The sequence below is a fragment of the Muntiacus reevesi genome, chromosome 4 (genome assembly GCF_963930625.1).
Source record: "Muntiacus reevesi chromosome 4, mMunRee1.1, whole genome shotgun sequence".
NCBI lineage: Eukaryota > Metazoa > Chordata > Mammalia > Artiodactyla > Cervidae > Muntiacus > Muntiacus reevesi.
The window spans coordinates 38445298-38470195 of record NC_089252.1 but is presented as its reverse complement, the minus strand read 5'-3'; the positions used below and the strand labels follow the sequence as shown (position 1 = coordinate 38470195).

The following is a 24898-nucleotide window of genomic DNA, read 5'->3' as shown; positions in this document are numbered from 1 at the left end:
AAGTAATCAAGCTGTCAACTTAATAATACAGGTCAGTAAGCATAATTTCTGTTGCTAAAAATTAAAATAGAATTAAATTAAAATACAGAGAACTAAACTTTCAATCTTATACATATTTTTTGTTGCAGAGAACCCTGGCAAGTCATCACTAAAAGACTCTCAAGTTCAAACACATTAATAACAGGATAATATTCTATGGAAAAATAAAATGTAAATAACCAGCTCAGAAAGAAAAAGTAGGCAGGTCAAATTTCTCTCTATTAAAGAAAAGCATGTTCATGGAATTTTAAATGGCCAATGGACAGTATCAAATCCCTTTGGTATTTATATTCTGTCTCTGATGGATGCCTTTATAAGATTTTTGTAAAAGTCAGTAATTACCACAGGTGATAAATTCCCTTCTTCTTGACTACATGAACATATGATGCAATTTTTTTTCAGATGTGAATTTATCAACGTACAAGGAAGTGTCTGATTATTTTTAATTCTTTGAACACATGAGCTCCACAGATCTTGGAACTTACTGGCACTGGCTCCGGGTTCAGGGAAAACATTTCCCTAAAATAAGAGTTTATAAAGCAAGAGCTAATGGCAATCCACACCCCAGCATTCTTGCCTGGAAAATTCTATGTACAGAGGAGCCTGGCAGGCTACAGACTCTGGACTTGCAAAAAGTCAGATGGGACTGAATACAACAACAGCGACAAGTCCTTGTTTTGTTTCTGATTTTACCAGTTGTGCCGGTTATGTGACAACAGGGTCTCCAGAATGAAGCCCGCCCAGCGACTGTTTGGAAAGTCCCGCTGAGAGCTGGGGCTCTCCTCTGGTCCTTCATCCTGTCATTCAGGGGCCACTGCCCCGTCCACTCGAAGCATCCACCCACCCTCCTGGATTCCCAACCGACCAATCAAAGGGACACAAAGAGATCCAGAGGTTCAAGACAGAAGCAGGTGACAACCTCAGTGTGCTGGGGGTGACTGCCTCCAAAATGAACAAGTGGCAGGCTCTGTGTTTTGGTGGTTTCACACTCAGGCTGTTCAAGGTCAAACTCCAGTTTTACCCTTGCAACTTGCCTAAGATGGGCCACTTTGCTTGGTCTCTGAGCTTATTCCCCAGCCTATAAAATTCGGGTCACTTATGTGCTTATCAGCATTAAATCAGGTGATACATAGAAAAAGCACTTAGAATAATGCCTAGACACTTTAAGTATTCAATAAGCATTAGTTGTCCCTTTGTTGTAGTGTAATCTTTTTACCTTTAAGTACTGCTGTGCTGATTAGAAATAAAGCCGATAAATGCACCCACAAGTGCCTGACAGGAAAGGCAGTGGTTATGCTTTCACACTCACCGTTGGGACCAACACTCTCTGTCCTATCTTCACCCTTCAGAAGAGACACAGGAAGCCAAGCAGCCTGACGTCCTTAGGAAGATGGCCCAGAAGACAGAAGAAGATGGCCCACCTTCTTTTAAAACCCACCCATTATAGGAGATGGAGATGGAGGGGGACAGAGGAAAAGGAAGAAAAGAAACTGCAGGGCCGTGACACCAAGTGTGGGAATAAACAAGAATTTATTCTTATTTGCAAAGCAGAAACAGAGTCACAGGTATAGAGAACAAACATATGGACACCAAGTGGGGAGAGAGGGTGGGATGAATCAGGAAACTGCAGTTGACATATATATAGTACTCTGTATAAAACAGCTAACCAATGTTAACCTACTGCATACCACAGGGAGTTCTACTCAATGCTCTGTGGTGACCTAAATGGGAAGGAAATACACAAAAGAGGGACTATATGAATACAAATAGCTGATTCACTTTGCTGTACAGTGGAAACTAACACAGCAATGTAACGCAACTATGCATGCACTCAGTCATGTCCAACTTGGCAACCGCAAGGACTGTAGCCCACCAGGCTCCTCTGTCGATGGGATTCTCCAGGCAAGAATGCTGGAATGGGTTGCCATGCCCTCCTCCAGGGGATTGTTCTGACCCAGGGATTGAACCCACATCTCCTGAATTGCAGACAGATTCTTTACTATCTGAGCCACCAGGGAAACCCCAATGCACAGTTTATTTCAACATAATTCTCCCCCATAATATTGCAACCAAAAAAAAGTGATTCAAATAAGCAAACTACCTCACCCTTGTAAACTTCATATACCAAACGGTCCTTTGCCATGATGACTCATTGGAGAATGTTCAACGCTTCAAATACAGATCTATGTGCTCTCTGTGCCTCTGTCCGATCTTAAAAGCAAATGCAATCTGTTCTAAAGGTGACTAACATCAGCGTCCAAAGGCCCGTTCACCTGCACCTGATGTGAAAGGTCCGAAATCCTCACTGACCTTCGTGGCATTTAGCCCAAGACCACGAGTGCACACAGACAAGAGCTTTGCAAAGGGCTTTACGCTTTTCACCTCCATCTGATCTCCAAATGCTAAACACAGGCTATTACAACAATACAGCTCTTTCTAGAGGATCTGAAACCACAGAGATGAAAGCATTCACTCCTCCTCTGCTTGTGAAAAGCACAGACCATGTCTCTAATTCATTCATTTCATACAAGTTACTAAGAAGGGCTCTCCAGGTGACACTAGTGATAAAGAACCCACCTGCCAATGTGGGAGACATAAGAGACGTGGGTTCAGTCACTGGGTCAGGAAGACCCCCTGGACAAGGGCGTGGCAACCCACTCCAGTATTCTTGCCTGGAGAATCCGATGGACAGAGGAGCCTGGCGGGCTACAGTCCATAGGGTTACAAAGAGTCGGACATGACTGAAGCAACTTACATGCATGCACTAAAAAGCTGGGTACTTTTCCTTCTAATTTACTATTTTAGAGGCTATAAACTACTGTGCACTGCTGGGTTACACCAACTTTACAACTGCTTTTAACACCAAAATGAGAAACTGTACCAAATACTTGCCATTTAACTGCTAAGTTATGCCTGACTCTTTGCAACCCCGTGGACTGTAGCTCACCAGGCTCTTCTGTCCATGGAATTCTCAAGGCAAGAATATGAGAATGGGTTGTCATTTCCTTCTCTAGGGGATCTTCCCAACCCAGGGATTGAACCTGCATCTCCTGCACTGGCAGGCAGATTCTTTTTCACTGAGCCACCAGGGAAGCCCATCAAATACTTCAGCACACTTAAAAATGACAACTTGGGCTTTGGGCCCCAGAGGCTCTGGATGGATGGAGTCCTCTGGGTCCACAAAGAACTGTACCCACTGTCTGTGCCACATCCTGAAATGGGGCTTCAACTCCAAAAACCTCCATCAAGTGACAGCGCTATCATCTCACCCACAGGATAGCTTTGGGAGGTAACTAACACATAAAGGATCAACAGTGTGTGGTACGTGATATTTCTGTTTACTTTTCCCTTCCTCCTGGGAAGCCAGAGGACAGAGAAATAAGCTAATAAACCGGATCAGAAATGGAAGAAAACCTGGGGTTTGCAGAACCACACCCCTTGGGGTTTTCGGACATAAAGGAAGCATAACATAAAGTTAGCACTCAAGGAAGGCTCAAGGTCATCCCATGGTCACAGGCCTCTAAGAACAGGGCTACTGGTCTCACACACCAGGCACTGGGTTGTCCACAGGGTGACCAAGGGTGACACAGCATTGCTCTCCACAGATGAAGAAACCAGCCTTGGCGAGGCCAGGGGACTGTCTCATGGGATGAATGACACAGCCAGGGTGACTCAGGTATAAGCAGCCTTATCAGTCTCTCCAGAATACACCCAGGGACACAGTCGTTTGCAAGTTTCTTTGCAGACCATCCATTATCACAGGCGATCTCTGAGGCCAACCTCTGAACCACAGCATCCCAGAATGACCCTCTTTCCAGATAAGGAACTGAGTTCAACGAGTTCAATGGCTTCCTCTCGGAGGATGGCCAGTGGCTGGAGGGGCCCTTGAATGCAGGTCTTGCAATCCTATATTTCCTTTTTTCATGCGCCAGTGATTTCTCAACTGTGCTCTGCAAAGAAGCATCTCAGGACACAGGCCCTAGGGCCTGACAGAGCCCTGTCCTTGCGTCCACATCTACCCTTCGCAATGTGGCCCAGCCGCCCCACACATCAAGGGGGAGGTGTGTTTCCCCGCCCTGGATTCCAGGCTAGCCGTGTGGCTGTCACGAGAGGATGAGGCAGGAGTGATGATGTGCCCTCTCCAAGAGAAAGCCAAGGGGCCTTGGCACCCTCCACTCTCTCTCTCTGGAAACCCTGCCCGCGGAGGACCCCAGGAAGGGGAGCCTAGCCATCCCAGCCAAGGCCAAACATAGACCAGCCTGCAGCCAGCCAACCCTAGAGTGTCAAGAGAGGCCAGCCAAGGTCAGCTGAGAAGAGACACAGAGAGAAAGCATACAATCCCAGTTCAGACCAGTGGGCATGCTCCCCATCCACAGAACACAAAAAGCAGTAGATGGCTGTGGTTTGCACCAGTGGTCCCCAACCTATCTGGCAGCAGGGACCAGCTATGTGGAAGACAATTTTTCCACGGACCTGGTGGGCAGGACACCTGGGGGCGTCCAGTACTTTGGTCACCTGATGAGAAGAGCCGACTCATTGGAAAGGACCCCGATGCTGGTAAAGATTGAGGGCAGGAGGAGAAGGGGGCAACAGAGGACAAGATGGTTGGATGGCATCACCAACTCAATGGACATGAGTCTGAGCAAGCTCTGGGAGATGCTAAAGGATAAGGAAGCCTGGCGTGCTGCAGTCCATGGGGTCGCAAAGAGTTACACATGACTGAGCAACTGAAAAACAATGGCGGGGGGGCGGTGGGGGGGGGGAGGGTGAGTCATGGTTTCAGGATGATTGAAGCACATTACATTTACTGTGTACTTTATTTCTATTATTATTATTACATCAGCGCTACCTCATATTATCAGGCAGTAGATCACTGAAGTTGGGGTCCCCTGGTTTCTGCCATCAGCTTTGGAGGCATCTGTTTCTGGGTAGTAGTTCATCAAACACTTATTTCCCTAATTTGAAGGGTCACTTTTCAAATCTGCCCACAACAAATTTTGTTAACCAAGAGATATTTATGCTTTTCTACCTATGTAAGATTTTACTTAACTGAAAAACGTGGTGCTTTGAAAAGTAAGTTGAGAAACTATTGAACTGAGATCTAATACCCTCCCTGCCTCCTCCCACACCCATGTTCTTCGCTGTTAGTGAGCTGAGACTGTTCCCCGTGTCACTAGGATGTAAAGAAATGCACACACACAAAAGCTGCCTTTGGAACACTGACTCAGATGCTAAGACTTTGGAACTCATTTATTTTCTGCTATCACCACCCAGTCCCAAGAGAGTCAATAAATTTATCATGATACATAAAACACAGCAAGATAAATTAGAGTAAGGTGAGACAAGTGCTTTCCAGGTGGCCCCAGTGGTAAGGAACCCGCCTGCCAACACAGGAGACTTAAGAGATATTGGTTCAATCCCTGGGTTGGTAAGATTCCCCTGGAGAAGGGCACAGCAGCCCATTCCAGTATTCTTGCCTGGAGAATCCCAAGGACAGAGGAACTTGGAGGGCTAAAATCCATGGGGTCACAAAAGAGTCGGACATGACGGAAGCAACTTAGCATGCATGCACAAGGTAAGTGAAGAGGAGGCTAAGACCCAAGAAAAGGAACCAGAATTCAGTTCTATTGCAGAGATGGTGGCTCTGGGCATTTTTCTGTTTAAGGCCCAGTCAGAAGCTACTCCCTCCAACTGGTAACAGAACCCATGTCTCTATGGAGTAGCCCCAGTTTCCACACTCTCACTCCCTCTGGTTCCTGAGGGCTGACCCCACACTTGGTCCAGTGTGCGGGCCAAGCAGAGCACGAGGTTAAAGTGGGAACAGGTGATGTGAGCTGACTCCATGAACCACAGGGCAGGCGTGGTCTGTGCTGTTGGGGGAGGGACCTTCTCTTTCCTGAGGCTTGGGGCTGCAGGGTTCAGCCTGTAACTCCTTAGAAACACCCAGGAAAGATGCTTAGAATGGCTCGAGCCACCGGGACCAACTGGGCCACCCACAGCCTTCTCTTTACACGAGCCAACAAATCCTGTTTAATGAAGTCCAGTCTGACTGAGGTTTTCTGTTCAAAAAAGTTCTAACTCCCTCAGCCCACACATCTGAAACTGGCGCCCTAACAGCCAACATAGAGAGGAAAACTTGATGAGTTATACAATTCGCTTTGTCCACAAGAAGAAAGTACATTCATAACGGAAGTCACACCTTTTCCTGGAAGTGAGGCCCAGAAGGACAGCTCCCCAGAGGGTCATTCTAAAGATTCTGTGCTGTGCTTGTTTAGTCGCCCGGTCGTGTCCAACTCTTTGTGACCCCAAGGACTGTAGCCCACCAGGCTCCTCTGTTCATGGGGATTCTCCAGGCAAGAATACTGGAGTGAGTTGCCATACCCTCCTCCAAGTCTAAAGACTCTACATCACATAATAAAACACTCAGCATCTTCCTAACAGACCCAACACTCCCCCTGAAATGCTTTTGCATGGAGCACACCTCAGTACAGGTGGACGGCATAGAGGCATAAATCAGGAAAAGACAACCTGCACCTTTCTGCGTGACTGAAGCAGCTTATCACACACACCTCTGTGTGCACAGGGAGAGGTAGGGAGAGGAGAGAGAAAACAGTGCACACACCCCGTGCTCAGGGGGCCTGGCTTCGTTAGGAACAGAGACAGCTTTACCCACCCAAAGCTCCCAGCAGTGAGCTCAGCTGAGCTCTGACGAGCTACTGAGCGACGATAAGTTTGAGAATACCGTACCCTCTCGGCATGGTACCCAGGCTTCCCTGATGGCTCAGTCGTAAAGAATCCACCTGCAATGCAGCAGAGGCAAGTTCAGTCCCTGCAGCAGAAAGATCCCCTAGAGAAGGAAATGGCAACCCACTTCAGTGTTCTTGCCTGGGAAATCTCATGGACAGAGGAGCCTGGCGGGCTACAGTCCACAGGGTCGTGAAAAGTGGGACACGACTGAGCGACTGAACAACAATAAACAGCATGGTACCCAGCATACACTGAGTGCCCAGTATAAACCCCTGAAATAAGGCTTACCCACGCTGCCAAGATTTAAACAAAAAATATCAGCCTAAATGGTGAAGCTGCGACAGACCTGGGTGGCGGCTCTGGCTGGCAGCTTCTTCCCCAAGTATCGAGGGGGAAAATTTGGGTTTTATCTGTGCACAGTTGAGCAGAGGCAGGAAGGAACAAAAGCTGAACAATCGTAGGAAGCACCGAAAATACCTCCAGCATATATCCCTGCTATACCTACTTTCTTGTAACAAGCACCTTCCTGCTATATGAGGCAGCATCTCAGATTGATCCACTGTTCAAGACATTTCTCCCATTCTCTTCTATCAAAAATGACCTATGGATGCGGGTCTCATTCCTTTACACCATGCTACCTGACAAACTCAAGCGAACTCGGGTAACAATCCTCAGGCTCTCTAAGTATTTAGCAAGATCCTATAGATCCTTGAATCAAACATCTTCATTTTAGAAGTGAGAGATCTGACATCTAAGGATGTCAACTTAGGGAGGTGACAGCAAGTTGGGGATGTCATACTAAAGATGACTTAATGAGCCACTGCTCCCAGAGATGACATTTCAACAAGCACCTTTCTTCCTTGGTCGAAATGATGAGCTGGTGGAAATTTCAAGTACTCTAATAGAGGGGGATGCCCATTTTTGAGGTTAAGGAGTCTTTTAGGAACTATTGCAATAAAAATGTCACACTTTTGGTCCCTGCTCAGGGGGCCCCTAAGGCCAATTATTCTCCAGTGTCCATGTTTCAATGAACATCAGACAGAAATAAGTGCTAGAAAATTATCTCCCCAGTATCATTGTGTCTTGTTACTGTCTCTGAATGAGTCATCTCAAATTTTGGCTCGCAGCTGCAAATGTAGAAATCGAAAATGATCTGTGTTCTGATTCTCTGAAATATCTTTATTCTCTTATTACACCCTAAAAATTCCAGACTGATGTCACAATTATTGGAGTTCATCAGATTGAAAGATGGGTTGTTGCTGCTGTTTTAGGCACTAAGTCATGTCTGACCTTTCTCGAACCCCATGGACTGTAGCCCACCAGGTTCCTCTGTCCATGGGATTCTCCAGGCAAGAATACCAGAGTGGGTTGCCATTTCCTTCTCCAGGGAATCGTCCCGACCCAGGGATCAAACTTGCATCTGCTATATTGACAGGCAGGTTCTTTACTGCTGAGCCATCAGGGAAGCTCTGAAAGATGACTACAAAGCAGCTTGGTTTCTATAAAATACAAAGTTTCATAATTCATTTTCTCTCTGACACCAGAAGGCCTCTGCTTCCTAAGAGAAACAGTCTCCAGTCAATTACAGTATGGTACGTGAAACTTCATGTCACGATCCGCAGATGCTTTCCTAACACTAGTCAGAAAAGATGTGATAAATTCTCCAAAGGACAGGGTCTCTGAGTCCCTGCTAATGTCCTGCCAGTACTCTTTGAACTTTAGCGAGTATGGAGATCTCGGGGTCCAGGGTGTTTCTTTACCAGTTTCGATGGCCCCTTCCAGAGACTGTGACTCAGTACCTCTGCAGGGCCAGGAATCTGCATTTTTTTAAGAACAGCTTCGGGTGAGTCCAATGCAGGTATCCAGAACTGCCTTCTGGAACCAAGCAGTGCTGGCTTTTCACGGTGCCAACTCTGAGGGGTCATTTTGTAATTCTCAGGGTTTCCTTTTCTTTTAAAATATAATATTGGCCTTATGTTTATAACATACATATTTTTTGAGCGCTTCTACAAACACATCACCCACTGAGCCCCCAGGACACTCAAATACCAAAGTCTTGGACCCAGAGAAGTTTGAACCATATGAAAATGTCAATATGCAAGGCTTTCTGACATAAAAGTAGGGAGCTCATGTGGTTACACCCATGGGATGTGGGTGCCTCCCAACCTCATAGCGCTGGTCTGCTTGTTTAATCTTTACCATAATCCTACAAAGTGTTTTTCCAGAAAACAAAACTGAGGCTCAAAAATCAAATACCATGTCCAAGGCCATGCTGCTGTTCCGTGGCAGAAAGAGATTTCAAAATCAGGAACACCTGATCTGCTGCAGGGGCGGTCTCTGCCCTCTTTCCTCCCCTCCAGGACCCCACAGCCGACATCAGGCCATTTAATTAACAACACCCTCTACTGGTCCGAGTCCCACTGGGGCTGGCCAGACCCCACTCCAAACTTTCCGAGGGTCAGCAACACAGGCCTCTTTGCTAAGAGGCCTCTTTGCTCCCCACAGGGGGCTGGAAACAAAAGGGAGGGGCTCTCTAAAAAGCCACCCGAACAGGATGAAACGGTCACTGACAAACAGGGACAACACGGCAAGGATCCCCATAACACACACACGGGACGTGTGCCAACGGGTGACAATCAGGGAGACATCACACCACGCTCAGAGGCCTGGATGCGAAAAGTCAAGCAAGTGGAGAACACAGGTCATGAGACTGTTGTCAAAGCAGCCGCTTTTTATTAAGTTTCCTCACTTGAGAATATGCCAACAGTGAAGGAAGCAGCAAGGAGAGCCTGCTTGCTGTACCGCAGACGAGCGATGGGAATGCGCGGGCTGAGCTCTGAGCAGGTGTAATCAATTTCATTCTATATCAGAAATAAAGCAGGAGATGTTATCTATTACTCCCTGTCATGGCAGCTTCTTCCTGGTGATACACGGTTCTTTTAATACACCAGAAACTAAAATCAAATCATGCTTATCTACCACATAGTGAATTTCATTTTTTTTCTTAGAGATCAGTATAATACCAAAATTCTACTTTATGGCAGTAACTGATTTATAAATTTTTATTACATATGATAAAAATTATAGGCTCATTTTTACACATTTAATTAACAAAAGGTAACCTTTTTCCTTTAAATTTAGCAGCTGAATCTCTATGTGCCTATTAATCTCTAAGGGTATCAAACACCAAACCCACCACCCAAGCCTACTATTAAGATTATTACAAATGCTTTTAAAAAATCAAACTTCATCGAAAGAAAAAAAAATCAGCAGTAAGCAGAAGTAATTTGTGTCTTTTCTTCCCTAAGGGAACTTTATTCAATCATTCACTCATTCAAAAATATTTGTTAAGTTTATTAATTTACTGTGTGATTGTTGTTGTTGTACAGTTGCCCACTGGTGTCTGACTCTTTGCAACCCCACGGACTGCAGCATGCCAGGCCTCTCTGTCTCTCACCATCTCCCAGAGTTTGCCCAAGTTCATGTTCATTGCATCGGTGTTGCCATCCAGCCATCTCATGCTCCTTCGCCCTACTCTCCTTCTGCCTTCAGTCTTTCCCAGCATCAGGACCTTTTCCAGTGAGTCAGCCGTTCGCATCAGGTGACCCCTTTGTCATGGCAAATGGGACTGTGTAACTCAGTAATGCTTTGAGCCATGCCGTGTAGGGCCACCCAAGATGGATGGGTCTTAGTGGAGAGTTCTGACAAAACATGATCCACTAGAGGAGGGGATGGTAAACCACCCCAGTATACTTGCCATGAGAACCCCATGAACTGTATAAAAAGAATATGTGATTACTAAATGCTAAACACTGTAACTTGATTCTATACATTATGAGTATTTATTTTAAAAGAATGCTTTAGACAACTTTATATTTGTATCTAGGGAGAATATCACAATGAGCCAACTTCAAACTTGTGTTTATGACATTATTTAAAATAGCTCAGACTATATCAGAGAAGATAGATCAAACAGAAACCCTCAAAATGGACTGTAGGAAGGGTGTGATCCAATGCCTCCCCATCCCATCCACAGTCAGAAGCCTATGTTAGACCCTTTTGGGATTCCACCACGAGAATCAGGGAAAAGTACCAGGACTTTGTCTTCCATGGTAACTAAAACATATTCTGTCTGCAATAAATCTGCTTTCTGCATACTGAATAGGAAAGAGATGAAAGGGAATACTCACCCATCTGAAAACAAACGGATGCTCTGTAAGTGTTTCTGTTCTGAGACCCATAAAAACCACATACTTTGCTTCTGCCTAGGCTGTTGTATTTTTAAATAAATCATTCTGTTAAATGCTAGCCCCTCCTCCAAGGGAGAGTCTAAAAACTCTGTTTTGACAAGCCTCTGACAATTTGATCCTCATTCTCTCTCAACTGCAGGTCTTGGATTCTTGACCACCACGGTTTCCCTCCCCTGCAGCCTCAGTGTGAAAGTAAGTGACATCCTTCCATCAGATCCTCCACCATCCCTCTGCCTCCAACTCGGGGCCCAAACCTTTCATATCACAGAGAAAGTTTTTAAGGACTCCAGATTCTTCTCAGTTTTAAGGAGAAAAATGGACTAACTCAGGTGACACTCCAGTACTCTTGCCTAGGAAATCCCATGGACAGAAGAGCCTGGTGGGCTATAGTCCATGGGGTTGCAGAGTTGGACAGGACTGAAGCGACTAAGCATGCAGGTATCCATGCAAAGGTTAATGACTCCCTGCATTATATACCTGAACCAGCAATGTCAGAAAAGGGGTCTCCGGCAGATGGAAGCAAGGTGCCCACGCTCTTCATATCCATGTCACACATCTGCACGTGTCCACTTTTCTGGTCGATTACAGAAAGACTTGATGGAGAAAGTTCCATAAGTTACCCTGAACTCTTAGGTAGCTGCCAGATAATCTATTTCTCCTAGTCCCACTGCTATACACAGAATAGCAGCCACTTCGGATATAGCCACGGAAAAGGAAATGGTGACCCACTCCACAAGTATTCTTGTCTGGAAAACCCCAAGGACAGAGGAGTCTGGTGGGCTACAGTCAATGGGGTCGGAAAGAGTCGGACACCACTGAACACCCACACAGGATACAGCCAAAAAAAAAAAAAAAAAAGAGGAAGAAAGGAGAAATAATCACCACAGAGTCTGAAATTGTCCTGGGGTCAGTATGGAACTTAAAGTGAATTACAACTAAAGCAGCAACTTCCACTGAAGAATTTCATTTGATGTGAGCAAGTCATCATAGCAGATGCAGGCTCCCTCCATATCTTGCCTTCCTTCAGCTCTAGGCGGATGCATCGAGGGAGCCGTGCAAGTGAGGCTGGGTGATACCCCTGCTTACATACCCACTAGGCAGCTACACCTGCTGATGGGCTGGGGACAGGAGCAGGGAGCTGGAGGCCTGCCTGCCGTATGGAAAGCCCTCCATGAATTCTCTGAAAGTCTGCTGACAACGTTTCAAGATAAATCTGTTAAATGACATCACAATCCATTTTGTTTACCTGGAGCGTTTAAGGATAGAGAAGCAGGGGTGGTCTTCGGCAGAAAACAGAAAAGCGAGGTGCTATCTTAGGAGACTCATGAGAGTACATTGCTGCTGCTGCTGCTAGGTCACTTCAGTCGTGTCCGACTCTGTGCAACCCCATAGACGGCAGCCCACCAGGCTCCCCCATCCCTGGGATTCTCCAGGCAAGAACACTGGAGTGGGTTGCCATTTCCTTCTCCAATGCAGGAAAGTGAAAAGTGAAAGTGAAGTCGCTCAGTCATGCCCAACTCATAGCGACCCCATGGACTGCAGCCTACCAGGGATTTTCCAGGCAAGAGTACTGGAGTGAGTTGCCATTGCCTTCTCTGAAGAGTACATTATCAGTACTTTAAAAAGATCTATATTAAAAACCTCTTCTATTTGGATATGAAGTTCATTTCCAAAGTGTCACATTCCCATATTAAAATTCCAAATTTTAAGCACATTAATTCCTCATTCTTGCCTAAGAAATTCCTTGTTTCTTTCAATTTCAGTAGATTTTGAAACTTTAAATAATTGGACAACTTTCCAAAGTACAGTAACTGTATCTTTCTGATCTTTGCCATGACCACCCCCAATGCCTTCCCCGGTCCCCTAAAGGGGCTTTCCCAGCAGTAATGCTCAATATCCACTTTATTGAGAAATAAAGAATAGAAAGCACCATTTTAATAGGTGCACTGGGCTATGTGCTTATTATAACAAGTCAACAAATATCTTCGAAACACAGTGTCAACCCACAGAAATTTCCAGTGGCTAATTTTCAGTGACTGCAAAATTTAATTAAAATTTTACATAGCGGTAAGTAAAATTAGAGGAAACGTTTTTTCATTGTCATTTTACAACTGGCTGGATCCAATATCTTCCACAGATAAGACTATTATTTGAAATGTCATGCTAAGAGGCCAAGAGTCACAACACCATCACATCAGCCTGTTTCATAAGTTGGGTTGTGTTCACAGTGGGGGTGGAGGTTACTACGTGCATGGATGTGAGTTTTAGTTCCATCTACGGTACTTTCTGCTCTTGTCAAGGGAGGCTGAAAAGTGCAGACTGAGAATCCCAAACATTTCAGAACTCACACTCTGTCCAGCATCCCAGGGGCCTGGAGGGTTGGTTCTAGCATCTACTGCTGTCCCCAGGCCTCCTGCCCAACCCTGGACTTTCACATTTTTATCCCTCTGGGTGGGGCCAGGAGTCTACCCATCTACCTGTTCTTGAGTGATGCTGACGCTGTTCATCCCAAGGATGACTCTTTTAGAATAATGTTTCTCAAAAGGTGGCCAGGATCACCTGCGGATGCTTCGGAGGCCTAGACAAAAGAATCACCACGGCCGGCCACAGAGACCGAGGTCTGGAAGGACCGCTCCTGGTGACCCTCGAGTACACTTGGTTTTGAACGTATGGGTATAAACACAGCTCAGCGGAAGCACTGGCGCAACACTCTCACACCCGACCCCCCAGGCCACCTAAAGCCACCCAGTTATAGGACGTCAGCCTGATCTTCCTGCATACTTGATCCTCTTGGGATCCTTAACCTGCACAGGATCCTAACAAGATCTGCACACCTGTGTTCCTACACGTGAGCACACACAACACCCCCCACCCTCCTCAGCCCGTGTTCTTCTCTTTCCCTCCCCACGTTCCCACCTCTTCATCAGATCCTGACCTTGCCAGCTGGCCCCTGGAAGGCAGGGGCCACAGGCTATGGAGGTGATGACTAAAACTTTCCTACTTCCCACCTAACACCAGCCCTACCTACTGCTTTCCTCCACTGAGTTCTTTTTCAGAGCAACAGAGTAAAAGCAGTCTTTCTGATAAGACTAAATGCTAAACCACTGCAGTATTTTAGGAACTGGAGAAGCAGCATCCTCTTATGATGGGAGGTCTATGTTATTGAGCATCTTCCTTAAACTTTTCACTAATGAGTTTGAAAAACAAAAACATAAGTAATGAAACCTTCTCTCACTTACAAAAGAAGCCGATTAACAGGCTGTAGTCCTAAAGATAAGAAGCAGCCTGAGAAAAGTTTGTGGGAAAGTTGGTTTTCAAAGAGAAGACTCCTAGAATTACAAAGCACAGTAGACACTGCCTTAAGAAATGTTATACTGTTGAAAAAGTATGTGTACTTATTAAAATGCCTGTCCCCTAACTGAAAATTGTCTTAGGATATTCAGGTTAGACATATTCATTCTAGAAAACTAAACCCAAAACAAAAACTGAGAGAAACACTACTTAACCCAAAACAGTACCTCTACTGAAACAGATACATATAGCCTATCAATTCCTAGAATGTACAATTGTTATGAAACTATGAAATTTTTAAATAAAGCTACCGACGTCCATAGAATTGTCAGAAAAATATCTAAATTCAAAAATCAACTTTTCCCAAAACAAAAGGCTGTGTTTCATTCATACAGGGTTTTTTATCATCTGAAGATATAATTCAGATTACTTGCTCACTAGGGAAAGTTCATTTAGAATTACTCAAATTATATACACACTTATCCATATATCAATATATGTAACTAACTTTTCTACTGAAAATCCATGAACCAACCCTTTGAAAACATCAGAGACCAAAACCTGTGATTTTACAGATCAGAAAAATTGATTAAGCTCAAGCAATACTTATTTACATCCACATAACACTAAAAATGTAAAGTGATTTCTTGGCATATCTCTTTCATGTGCAGTGATTTAAATTTGCAATCTTTTCATCACATCCATTATCAATCTCATTAAAGCAACATAAAAACGTAAAACGTCATGACTCTAGTTATTCGAAAAAGAAAAAATAAAACAAACTGCTTAACAAATCTATTCACACTCTCTGTAAAGGATACTGTAAAATCTTATATTTTGAAATGATTTTCAACTTACAAAAAAGTTGCAAAAAACAGTACAAAGATTTCAAGTACATGTTTCTCCCACCTTCCCCTAGTGTGGACATCTGACTTAACTACTCAGAATCAGATTATTCAAAATGAAGAAACTAAATGTTGGTACAATTCTACTAATTCAATTACAGACTCCATTTAGATTTTGGCTGTTTCCTCCCTTTGTCCTTAAAAGAGTATTTTAAAGAATACATTTCTTCAGGAGAGTTTCAAACTCACAAAATTATATTAAGATTTAATCTGTTCTAAACAGTGTAATGGAAATCTCTTTGTATTTCTATTTCTGCAAACCAAGGCTTGCTTACTAGAACTTATCACATCAATCTCATTATTATATAAAACCAAACACTTCCTTTTATAGTATATATCACCACCTGTCTTTTAAGAAAATGGGTCAAAGAAGAATGAATTGCCAGCTACTTGGCTTCTCACTATGAAAATGACAGTATTAAGCAGAAGCAAAAATGATTTCACTTTCTGCCTCGCTTCTTACTTGCATACTTTTTTGCAAAAGTTATTCTGAATGATCATACAGAACCTAAATAGAAGGCAGAAAGTGAGCCTCCAATATCTTGCTTAACAACTTAGAAATTGTAAAAACGGAAAGTGATGTTTAAAATGAAATGTTTAGAATAAATAAAAGGCCTCCTGAACAAAAAAAAAACCTAATTCTTATCTGTTTTCTTCCAATATGTTTCGTTCCTATATCTAGCATCGAAATTATGTGCAGTACCCTCCAGAAATGATTAATCAACAATCACATCAATTGTGAATGCATTCCAAAAGAGGGGAAACAGCAAAGTGTTTTGTGTACAAATCTTGGTTACAAAAAAAAAAAAAATCCTCCACTGATTACATAAAGCCTCCCGATTCAATCCATTGGTTGCGCTGAGGCTGAGAAGAATCTGTGATGAAAATGTCAATTTCAAAAGCCGGGACAATGTAAGTCAGTCTAATGTCTGACAGTCCTTCCTCTCCCTCCCTTCTGTGTCAGACAGTTCATATACAATTTGAATGTCTGCAAAGGATCAGAATTCACATCAGTCAGTCATTTATTCAACAGTGAGTATCTGTTGGGTCTAGGGCTCTATGTAAGTGTCCTATGGGAACCAAGAAGAAAAAATAACTGACTTTGCCCTCAAGCCACTTACAATCTATTTTCCTCTGTCTCTAAAAAGATCCCCATGTCAGGTGACCAGCAGCCTATTATTTCAATTCCCAGAAGACTCATAAAGAGAAATAAGTGTTGGTATCACTCATAACATCAGAATTAACTTTCTCAACATAAAAAAATTTTCAAAAATAAAAAACTGACTTTTCCAAAGCATAAAGCGCTTCCCACATGTACTACCTAAAACCCAAAGTGGAGACAAAAGCATAATACACTGCAATTTATCTGATCCCTGCACACACAAAATTTGCCAACTTCAATTTTTTTTTTTAATTTCATCATTTCTAAGCATTCTCTGGGATACTGCCCTTCAGTTCCTCCACACTAGGTTAACTCTGGCTTTCCAAATTAAAAAAAAAAAAAATGAAGGCACAGTTCAATTACTGGTAGGATAACAAACATATAGAATGATGTACTTCCTCTAAAAGAAAAATCTGGATAAAATTTCGTAAAAGCAAAGTCTCTTTTGGCTATTAATTTATTCTATTATTTATTCTATTAATTTACATAAGCATTAACAAGGACACAAGTCAGTACTACTTAGGCTGAAGTTCCTTTTAATGATGAGAAATTGATCATTTAAGTAAGTTACGTAAATATTTGTTCCCCACCTCCACCCCAATCCCTTACCCACTTCTTGAAAATCCATCCAAACGCTTTCTGACACAGCTTAGCTTGAAACAAATCCCAGGCAGGGAGCTATGGATCTTAATAAAGAGAAAACCATCACTGAGGCCCTCATCCTTGGCTTCTAACACTAATGAGTTACAAGGCTCTAAAACTAGCGGGTCTACTCCATAATTCACCAGTAAAAAAGAACGCAGGCCAAAATCGGCATCAATTTTATAGCAGACAGCAGTGGATCGTTTTGTTAAGTCCTCTGGCGCACGTGCAATTACCAGACAGTTAAGGGCATATTAAACTTCGGGAAAGGGTATTTCTATATTGAAACTAACAGCACACAGCGAGCAGCCAACTCCACGCTCGGCTTCCTTGGAGGCCAACTGTGGTCAAGGGTCTCGGGGCTCAGCAACGCCGGGGCATGGCCTCTGCGCCTGCGTGTCCCCCAGGCTCCAGGAAGTAAAGACGTAAGTTTTCACCCGTCGGAAGGCCAGACGGAAAAGTCTCCAACGTTTTAAAATATGTGTTTTACCACCAGTGAAATTCTCCCTCATCAAACTAAAAAAAAAAAAAAAAACATTTCAACTTACTCATTCCTCCCGAATAAACATAGAAACCTATTTTGCAGCACAAGTTCAAGGCCAAATAACAGGCTTTTTATTAAAAGGAAAAAAAGCCCAGTTTCACCATTCTACGTAGATCTTAATGAAACTGACACACACGCGAGAAAGTGTACAAGTGTGCAGGTGTGCAAACGTTGGCTGTCCATCCACGTGTCTGCTCCAGGTAACACCAAGCGGGGTTCGCGCCCCTCCTGACCCCCAACTCCCGGCCACGCGTCCTCCCGCAAGGAGCTCTCCCGGCTCCGACTGCAGGCGCGCAGCGGGCACCTCCGCGCACTCCCTTTCCTGCCCACCCCCGGCCGCGAGCCGCGGGGCGGGCTGACCGCTGCCCCTCGCCGGGTGCTCCGCAGGGCCAGGGGTGCGGAGGAAGAGCCCGTCGGGCCAGAGCCGCGGTTGCCGGGACCCTGGGGCCGGATCCTGCGGCCGGGCCGCCGATCCTGCTGCCGGAACCTGCGAGGCCGCCGCCTCTGCTCTCCCGTGCAGCCTCCAGAATGCCAGTACGAGCGGAGGTCACGGCCTCGGCGGGCTGGGCGGAGGCGGGAGGGCAGGGAGCTGGAGATCGCCGCCGCCGGGTCCACCGATCGCGCGGGCGCAGCAGGCACGGCGATCCGGCCCGGCAGCCGCTTGCGGCGAGAAGGACCGCGCAGCGCCCACGCCCGGCGGCCGGCGGCTGCAGCTCCCAACTTCAGGCAAAGTTTTCTGCTGTTGCTCCGGGAGCCGACCGGGGACTCCAAGTGGCGCCGTCCGCGCGGACACGCGCCCAGGCCGCGGAGGGGCGGGGGCGGAGATGAGAGCCTGGCTCCCGGGCCAGCCCCCGGGGCTCCTCCGCTCGGCTGGCCCGAGCGCTAGGTGCCCACCCTCCCCGCCAGCCCCGCTCCCGTGCTGGGGACTGAAAGACGCGGTGCCGATCCCGCCGCGCCCCCTTTCCGGCCTCTCCGTCCACCACTTGGGCTCTCCCACCCCAGAGCTGCCGGTGTCCAGAGCCCCCCTCCGGCCCGCGCGCCCCAGGCCCCTGCAGGCGAGGCCCTGCTTACCTGAAAACGAGTCCCCCGCCGCAGTTAGCAAAAGTCCAGTCAAAGTGACCAAGCAAGTCCCAAGTCGACTCATGGTGCCGAGTGCGCCCCGGGCCTCTCCCCGGCAGCGCTGGGTGGGCACGAGGGCGGAGGGCGGCCGGGAGCTGTGCCTCCAAGGCGGCGAGAAGAGGATGAACAGCCAAAACCAGAACCAGACGCTCCGAGTGCCAACAGTTGCAGAAGTCCCAACTCCGGCGGCTCCCGGGGCCGGAGGGCGAGGAGCCGGGGTCCCCCTGCCCTGTCGCCGGCCCCGCTCGGAGCTGGCGCGGCTGCGAGAGAGCGCGGAGGGCGCGCCCGCGGAGCCAAAATCCGCCCTCCGTGCCGGAGGCTGCGCTGGCTCGGTTCTTCCCGGGCTCGGGACCCGAGCCTCCGGCGCCGCGGTGCCCGGGGCCGGGGCCGGGGGCGAGGCCGCGCGCGTCCCGCCCGCCGCCTCTGCGCGGGCAGCCGAGCCAGCCCCCGGGCGGCGGCGCGCCGATGGCCGAGCCCGCGCCGCCTGCGCGCGGGGCTCCTGCTCCCCGACTGACTGGCGGGGCCCCGCAGGCCGGCTGAAGGGAGAGCCCACGTCACGGCCGCCCGGCCGCCGCGGCCCGCTAGAGGGCGTGAGCGCCCGGCCCCGCCGGTCCGCACTCGGCGCTCGGCGGCCGCGGCGCCTCCGGGGGAGCCGGGCGGGGGGCGGCCGCGGGGGCGGCGTCACCGCGCCGGGAGCGGCGGCCGGGCGGTGCCACCAGCTCCCGCCCGCTCCCTCCTGGGCCCCGGTTTCGCAGCCGGCTTCCGGGAGGGTGACCGCTCTGGGGCCGCGCTTAGACCAGAAGTTTGTCCCGGGTCACGGGCCGCCGGGAGTTGGCGAGCGGGGCGGGCGAGACGGCGGCTCCGATCCTGACGCCGGACGGCAGGGTCGGCGGGTAGGGCTGGCGGAGCCGGGAGTCGCGGAGCCGGCGCTCCCCGGCGGCTGCGGGCCGGGCGAGCCGGCAGATCCGGGGCGCTGCGAAGGGCTGCTGCTTCTCCGCGCCGAGAAGTTGGCGGGCGCCCGGGCAGAGAGCGGCGGCCGGGGGCACCGAGACCCCGCATCGGTCCCGCGGGACACGCGCGCCCTGGAGCCCGGCACCCGCCGAGCCGGACGCGCCCGGCCGCTTCATGGCGCCCCCGCCGACCCGGGGATTGGGGGGTGGGGGACCCGAGCGAACCGCCGGCAGTGCACAGGAGGCGGCGGTCACACCGAAACGAGGGCTGGGACCTACGGAACCTGTGATTTCTGTATCTGGTGCAAAGTGTTGGGAAACGCGGGAGGAGGAGGAGGCGTGGGGAATGAATCAAATGATGTCTGGAAATATATCATTTACCGTTTGGGGTCTGGAATGCCTATTTCATTAAGTGGATAAAAAAGCTTCTAATGCTTCAGTAAAGAGGTTCACTTTTTAAGATTGCAAAAAAAAAGGGGGGGGGGAGTGGGGCAGGGGGAGAACTATTTCTATCTTCCTCAGAATAGACGGAGGGAGCCAGCATCGAGCGTCTGTAGACGCCAGACCTATATAAACGCGATAGAAGGCCTGCGTAGAGGTTCGATTAGAAACCAAGTAACTACCGGTGAGTGGCACTTGTTCCAGCAAGAGGACACACCCCTCACTCAGGTGTACCGGGGGCTACCCCGAGCCCCGTCCTCACAGAGGCCCAAAAGGTGAGTTGATCCCCTGCTCACCTTGACCCTGAGGTCTCCAGTGGACCCTAGAATCAATAAACAGGGATATGTCATAGCTGTCACCTGCCCGGGGCCAACTGGACTGGACTTTTGCCTTTTGTGCTCCAGCCAACAGCCCCTCTTTCTTGCGGAATTCCACTTATTATAGCCTATATAATAATATTATATATTACACAATTCCACTTATTATATTCCACTTATATATCAGAAGTGCCTCTTCAGGGGCTCTGTATTAATCATTTACTTCTTAAGGACATTACATCACCCGACCTCTTTTTGCAAGTCTGTACTTGTTGAGCCTTATCTCGATTGCAAAATAACATTTGAAGTCTGGAGAAGCAGGCAAGTCACATACCTCTGAGGATCAGCAGTGAGGGTCTGTCCCCAGGGCTTTCCCTGGCGCCCAGGTCCTGCCTGCACTTGTGATGGAGCCCAAATTTGCTTTTTTAAAAAATGGTCATGGTGCTTTCCAATGGAGCTGTTATGTTAATAAATGTGAGATGGACCCAGATAAGGAGGGAGACATCAATCTAGTCATTTTCTTTCCGAGTAATTTCTTTGAGCAAAGATGTTAATATTAGGATAGGATATCATTTGCACAGTAGTATGTGAACTAGTTTGAAGATCTCTGAAGGCATGTATCTCCCAGCACTATGCTTTGTGCAGGAGGCTGTCTTAACTCTGGGCTCCCCCAGGAACAGGCCTGAAGGTAAGGATTTAAGTGTAAGTGGTCTTATGTTCTGTTCAGAAAGTAATCCCAGGAAACAGTACAAGAGGCATAGGAAAGTAAGACAGAGGGGAAAATCAGCAGAAGTCAATGTAGGGAATGAACAGGTTGCCACTGTGGGCCCCTAGGACTGACTCCCTTGAGGACTTCCAGGAGAAAATATGGAGCACCCCACCCTAGGGCAAGGATGTGTGAGGTGCCTGGGGGGATGGGGGCATGGGAGGCAGGTACAGAGTGGGGTCCCGGCAGCAGTGGAGAGAAAAGCCCTGAGGGGCTCCCAGTGCTGCTGCCCTGGTAACCTGAAGGTGCTATGTCCCTTCCCCTGGTTAGTTAAAACTCAGTGGGAGGCCCAGTGAAATTCTATTATCTCTGATCTCTAAATATTACAGTGTTAAGCTGACTCTGCCCTTATTAGCCTGCAATCCACATTGCAAACAGTGATGGGATTTTTGCCAGCAGCTCAATCCCTGGCCATTCTAACAGCTACTGATTATTCGCTCCCTCTTCCAGATAACTGGCCAAAGCAGCACTGAGCTCAGATGGAAGGCCTGTATCAGAAGGAATGGACTTGACTTCCTCTAAGGAAGGATGCTGCAGGAGTCCTACCAGTGGGATATTTCCTGTCACTTTTTTTTTTTCCCAAGCAGAGAAGATTTTTTTTTTTTTTTAATCCAACCACATGACACTCCTGTCTCTCTGGGAACAGCAGTGACATTTGCAGAATGGCTGGTCAGAGTTAGGGGTGCTGTAAAGCCAGCCCCTATCATATATCTAAAGCTTTCAAGGGACTTTCCTGGTGGTCCAGTGGCTAAGACTCTGGGCTTCCACTGCAGGGGGCCCAGGTTTGATCCCTGGTCAGGAAACTCAGATCCTGCATGCTGCATGGCACAGCAGGAAAAAAAAAAAAAAAAGATTTAAAAGTTATTCATCAAGATGGCAAACTATTATATAAGGTGTTTTATCTCCCTACATTGACAAAGATAACAATATTGAAAGACAAGAAAGCCTATTGTCAGACTTGCCTGGTGGTCAAGCAGCTAAGACTCCAGGCTTCCAATGCAGGGGGCCAGGGTTTGATCCCTGGTCAGCGAACTAAAGCTCACATATCGCAACTAAAGATTCGAGTTCCGCAGCTAAGATTCAGTGCAGCCAAATAAATATTAAAAAAGAAAGCATATAGTTTTCATATGTCAAAAGTTAGCGAAGTATCAAAGACAACTGAATGTATCACTGTACATATCTATATTCCCTGTTGATAGTCTGGCTGTATGGATCAGTAATAAAGACATACATAATTCATGCATTATTAGGTATTTATTCCATAAATATAATTTTCCCTTTATTTTAGTAAAGTCATTCAAGTGTTGTCATCATGGAGATGATCACATAATTTGTGTTCTGGTGACAGCAATGATCGGAAGCTATGTTGTTTTGCATGGAAGGTTTCTAGCCACATTTCACCTGGTTTTGTTCCTCAGTGGTTCTTGCAAGTCCTCAGCAGCCACATGTGGACAGCAGAGATACAGAATGTTTCATCATCACAGAAAGCTCTCTGGGAAAACACTGAGGATTTGTGTACTCAAATTCTGCAAAACTTGAGGATATATTTCTGTCAAAAATGTTACCTCAGATTCTTGAAACCTGAAAATTAAAAATCTTTCCTATAGCTGTTGAAAGCTCCTTTCTTTTTTTAAAATATTTTATTTATTTGTCTACACTGGGTCTTCTCTGTGGTATTCAGGATCTTCCATCTTCGCTGGGGCCTGAGGGATTTTCAGTTGCAGCATGTGGGATCTAGTTCCCCGCCCAGGGATGGAACCCAGGCTTCCTGCACTGGGAACAGAGTCTCAGCCACTGGACTACCAGGGAAGTCCCTGCCTTTGGTTTTGACCCAAATCCCAATGGAGAACTTCAATAGGCTTGGCCGGAACCTGGCACAAATTCGGTTGTCCAGGACTGAGGTCTGAGTAGTCACATTCCTCTCCATCCAACCTAGATTTCCAATTATACTGCTCCACAAAGAAGAGCCACTGGACAGTCAGGGAAGTCCCAAGGTTTTGATTTTTAATTGATTTGACTTTTCCTTTAAGGAGTGGCTCTGCGGTGCCATCACCTATACACCAAGGTGTGTCCATCTGCCGTGGCAGTGGCAGTCCACCCTGGAAATCTTGACGGTGCCCTTCCCTTCCAAGACCAGGGATCAAAAGCCAAGGGGAAGCACTTCTCTGGAGCCTGAGCAGAGCTGGTTTTGAGTTTTGATGTGTAGGGATGCTTTATGGTCTCTCAACACTGAGCATCAGGCCCCTAGTGACAAAGGTGACCATGGGCCCCTTGATACATTGGTTTTTATAGGTTAGTGATGCTCAGGACCCTGTAAGTTCCAGGCCCAGGGCAGGAGCCCACACTGCCCACCGTTTGTACTGTCGTGGTGTTTTGGACATCAGTACGCCTGTGATGCTTGTCCAACCCCATGAAAGTCAAAATGTAAATTAAAAAAGAACACTGATCTGACCACAACCCATTCCCACCTATCCTCAATATTAGGCTGAATTTTGAGGTTAACCACAGGCAGAATGGCTTCTTAGTTGGCCCTAGTGGTAAAGAACTTGCCTGCCAATACAGGAGACATAAGAGAGGCAGGTTCCATCTCTGGGTCGGGAAGATCCCCTGGAGGAGGGCATGACAACCCACTCCAGTATTCTTGCCTGGAGAATCCCATGGACAGAGTAGCCCGGTGGGCCACAGTCCATGGGGTCACAAAGAGTGGGACACAACTGAAGTGACTTAGCCTGAATGCACAGGCAAAAAGTTCCTGATCCACTAGAAGTATAGCACCTGCCAAAAACCATAGACAAAAAGATCATTTAAATACCTCCCAGGGTGGCTTAATTGGAGCTAACATGACCCAGCAGAAAAGGAAAAAATTGTCACTGTTTTTGTTACTCACATTTTGTTCTCTAGACTCTGCTGCAATCATGAAATCTCATTTTTAGAGACACATTGAGATCATGGAAGCATATTTTGAGATAATAAATGGAAAATATAAATAAACCCCCTTGCAGAGGTTTCAAATGATGTATTATCTTTCATTGATCAAAGATAGTGTTGTGGTTGAGAAAAGAAAGAACAAACGGAAGGAAGGAGGCATGACAGAAGGAAAAAAAGAAGGAGGAAAGAGGGACTTAGAGACAGAGCTGGCTTGGAATTTGGAGTCCGACTTGATTGAGTCCCAACTGTATGATTTAAATTGACTTCCGTTTCCTGCAGAAATGGTATTACACGTGGAGGCTCTGTGCGCATCGGTGGCACTGTACAATCCGCTCTGGTGAAGCAAAGCCGTTAAGTGGGCAGAGTGCATCACAGTTTCCGCCCTGCCCGCCCCTGGCCCCCACCTGTCTCCACCTGGAGAAGCCTTGAGCAGTAAGGTAGCAGTGGGGAGCATGGACCCAGTGATGAGCAGATCTCTGCTCATCGTCAGAGTCTGCTTAGTCTGAGACATGATGGGAGCAAATAGAATTTTTCACCCAGGACTTCACAGCTTCACTCACCTTGTGAATATGTGTACATGAAACCAGGGAGAATGGGATGAAAATGAAAAACACATCATTAGCGGTTCACGGGGGCCAGAAGAAACCGGGGCATTTAAACTTTCACCAGTGAAGCCCTGTTCACACCTGCACAGAAGAAAGAACAGGGCAGGTGCCCTCTTTTGAAGTTGTTCAGATCCTGCCTGAGGCCAGAACCTGTCACCAGAAAAAAGCAAGGCTCCTCCAAGCAGAGTTCAA

The 24898-nt window shown here is 47.1% G+C and overlaps 1 protein-coding gene across 4 annotated transcripts in view; it reads right to left on the bottom strand.

Annotated features, from left to right (window-relative positions):
* The window catches only part of PTPRM (protein tyrosine phosphatase receptor type M), a 637795-nt gene extending 618617 nt beyond the window's left edge, over window positions 1-19178 (bottom strand). For all 4 annotated transcript variants that reach the window (XM_065932554.1, XM_065932556.1, XM_065932555.1 and 1 more), the window contains exon 1: window positions 18652-19178. In XM_065932554.1, coding sequence (XP_065788626.1) covers window positions 18652-18724 — 73 coding nt within the window. In that variant the 5' untranslated portion in view covers window positions 18725-19178. The remainder of the gene's footprint in view (window positions 1-18651) is intronic.
* Between the last annotated feature and the right edge of the window lie 5720 nt (window positions 19179-24898).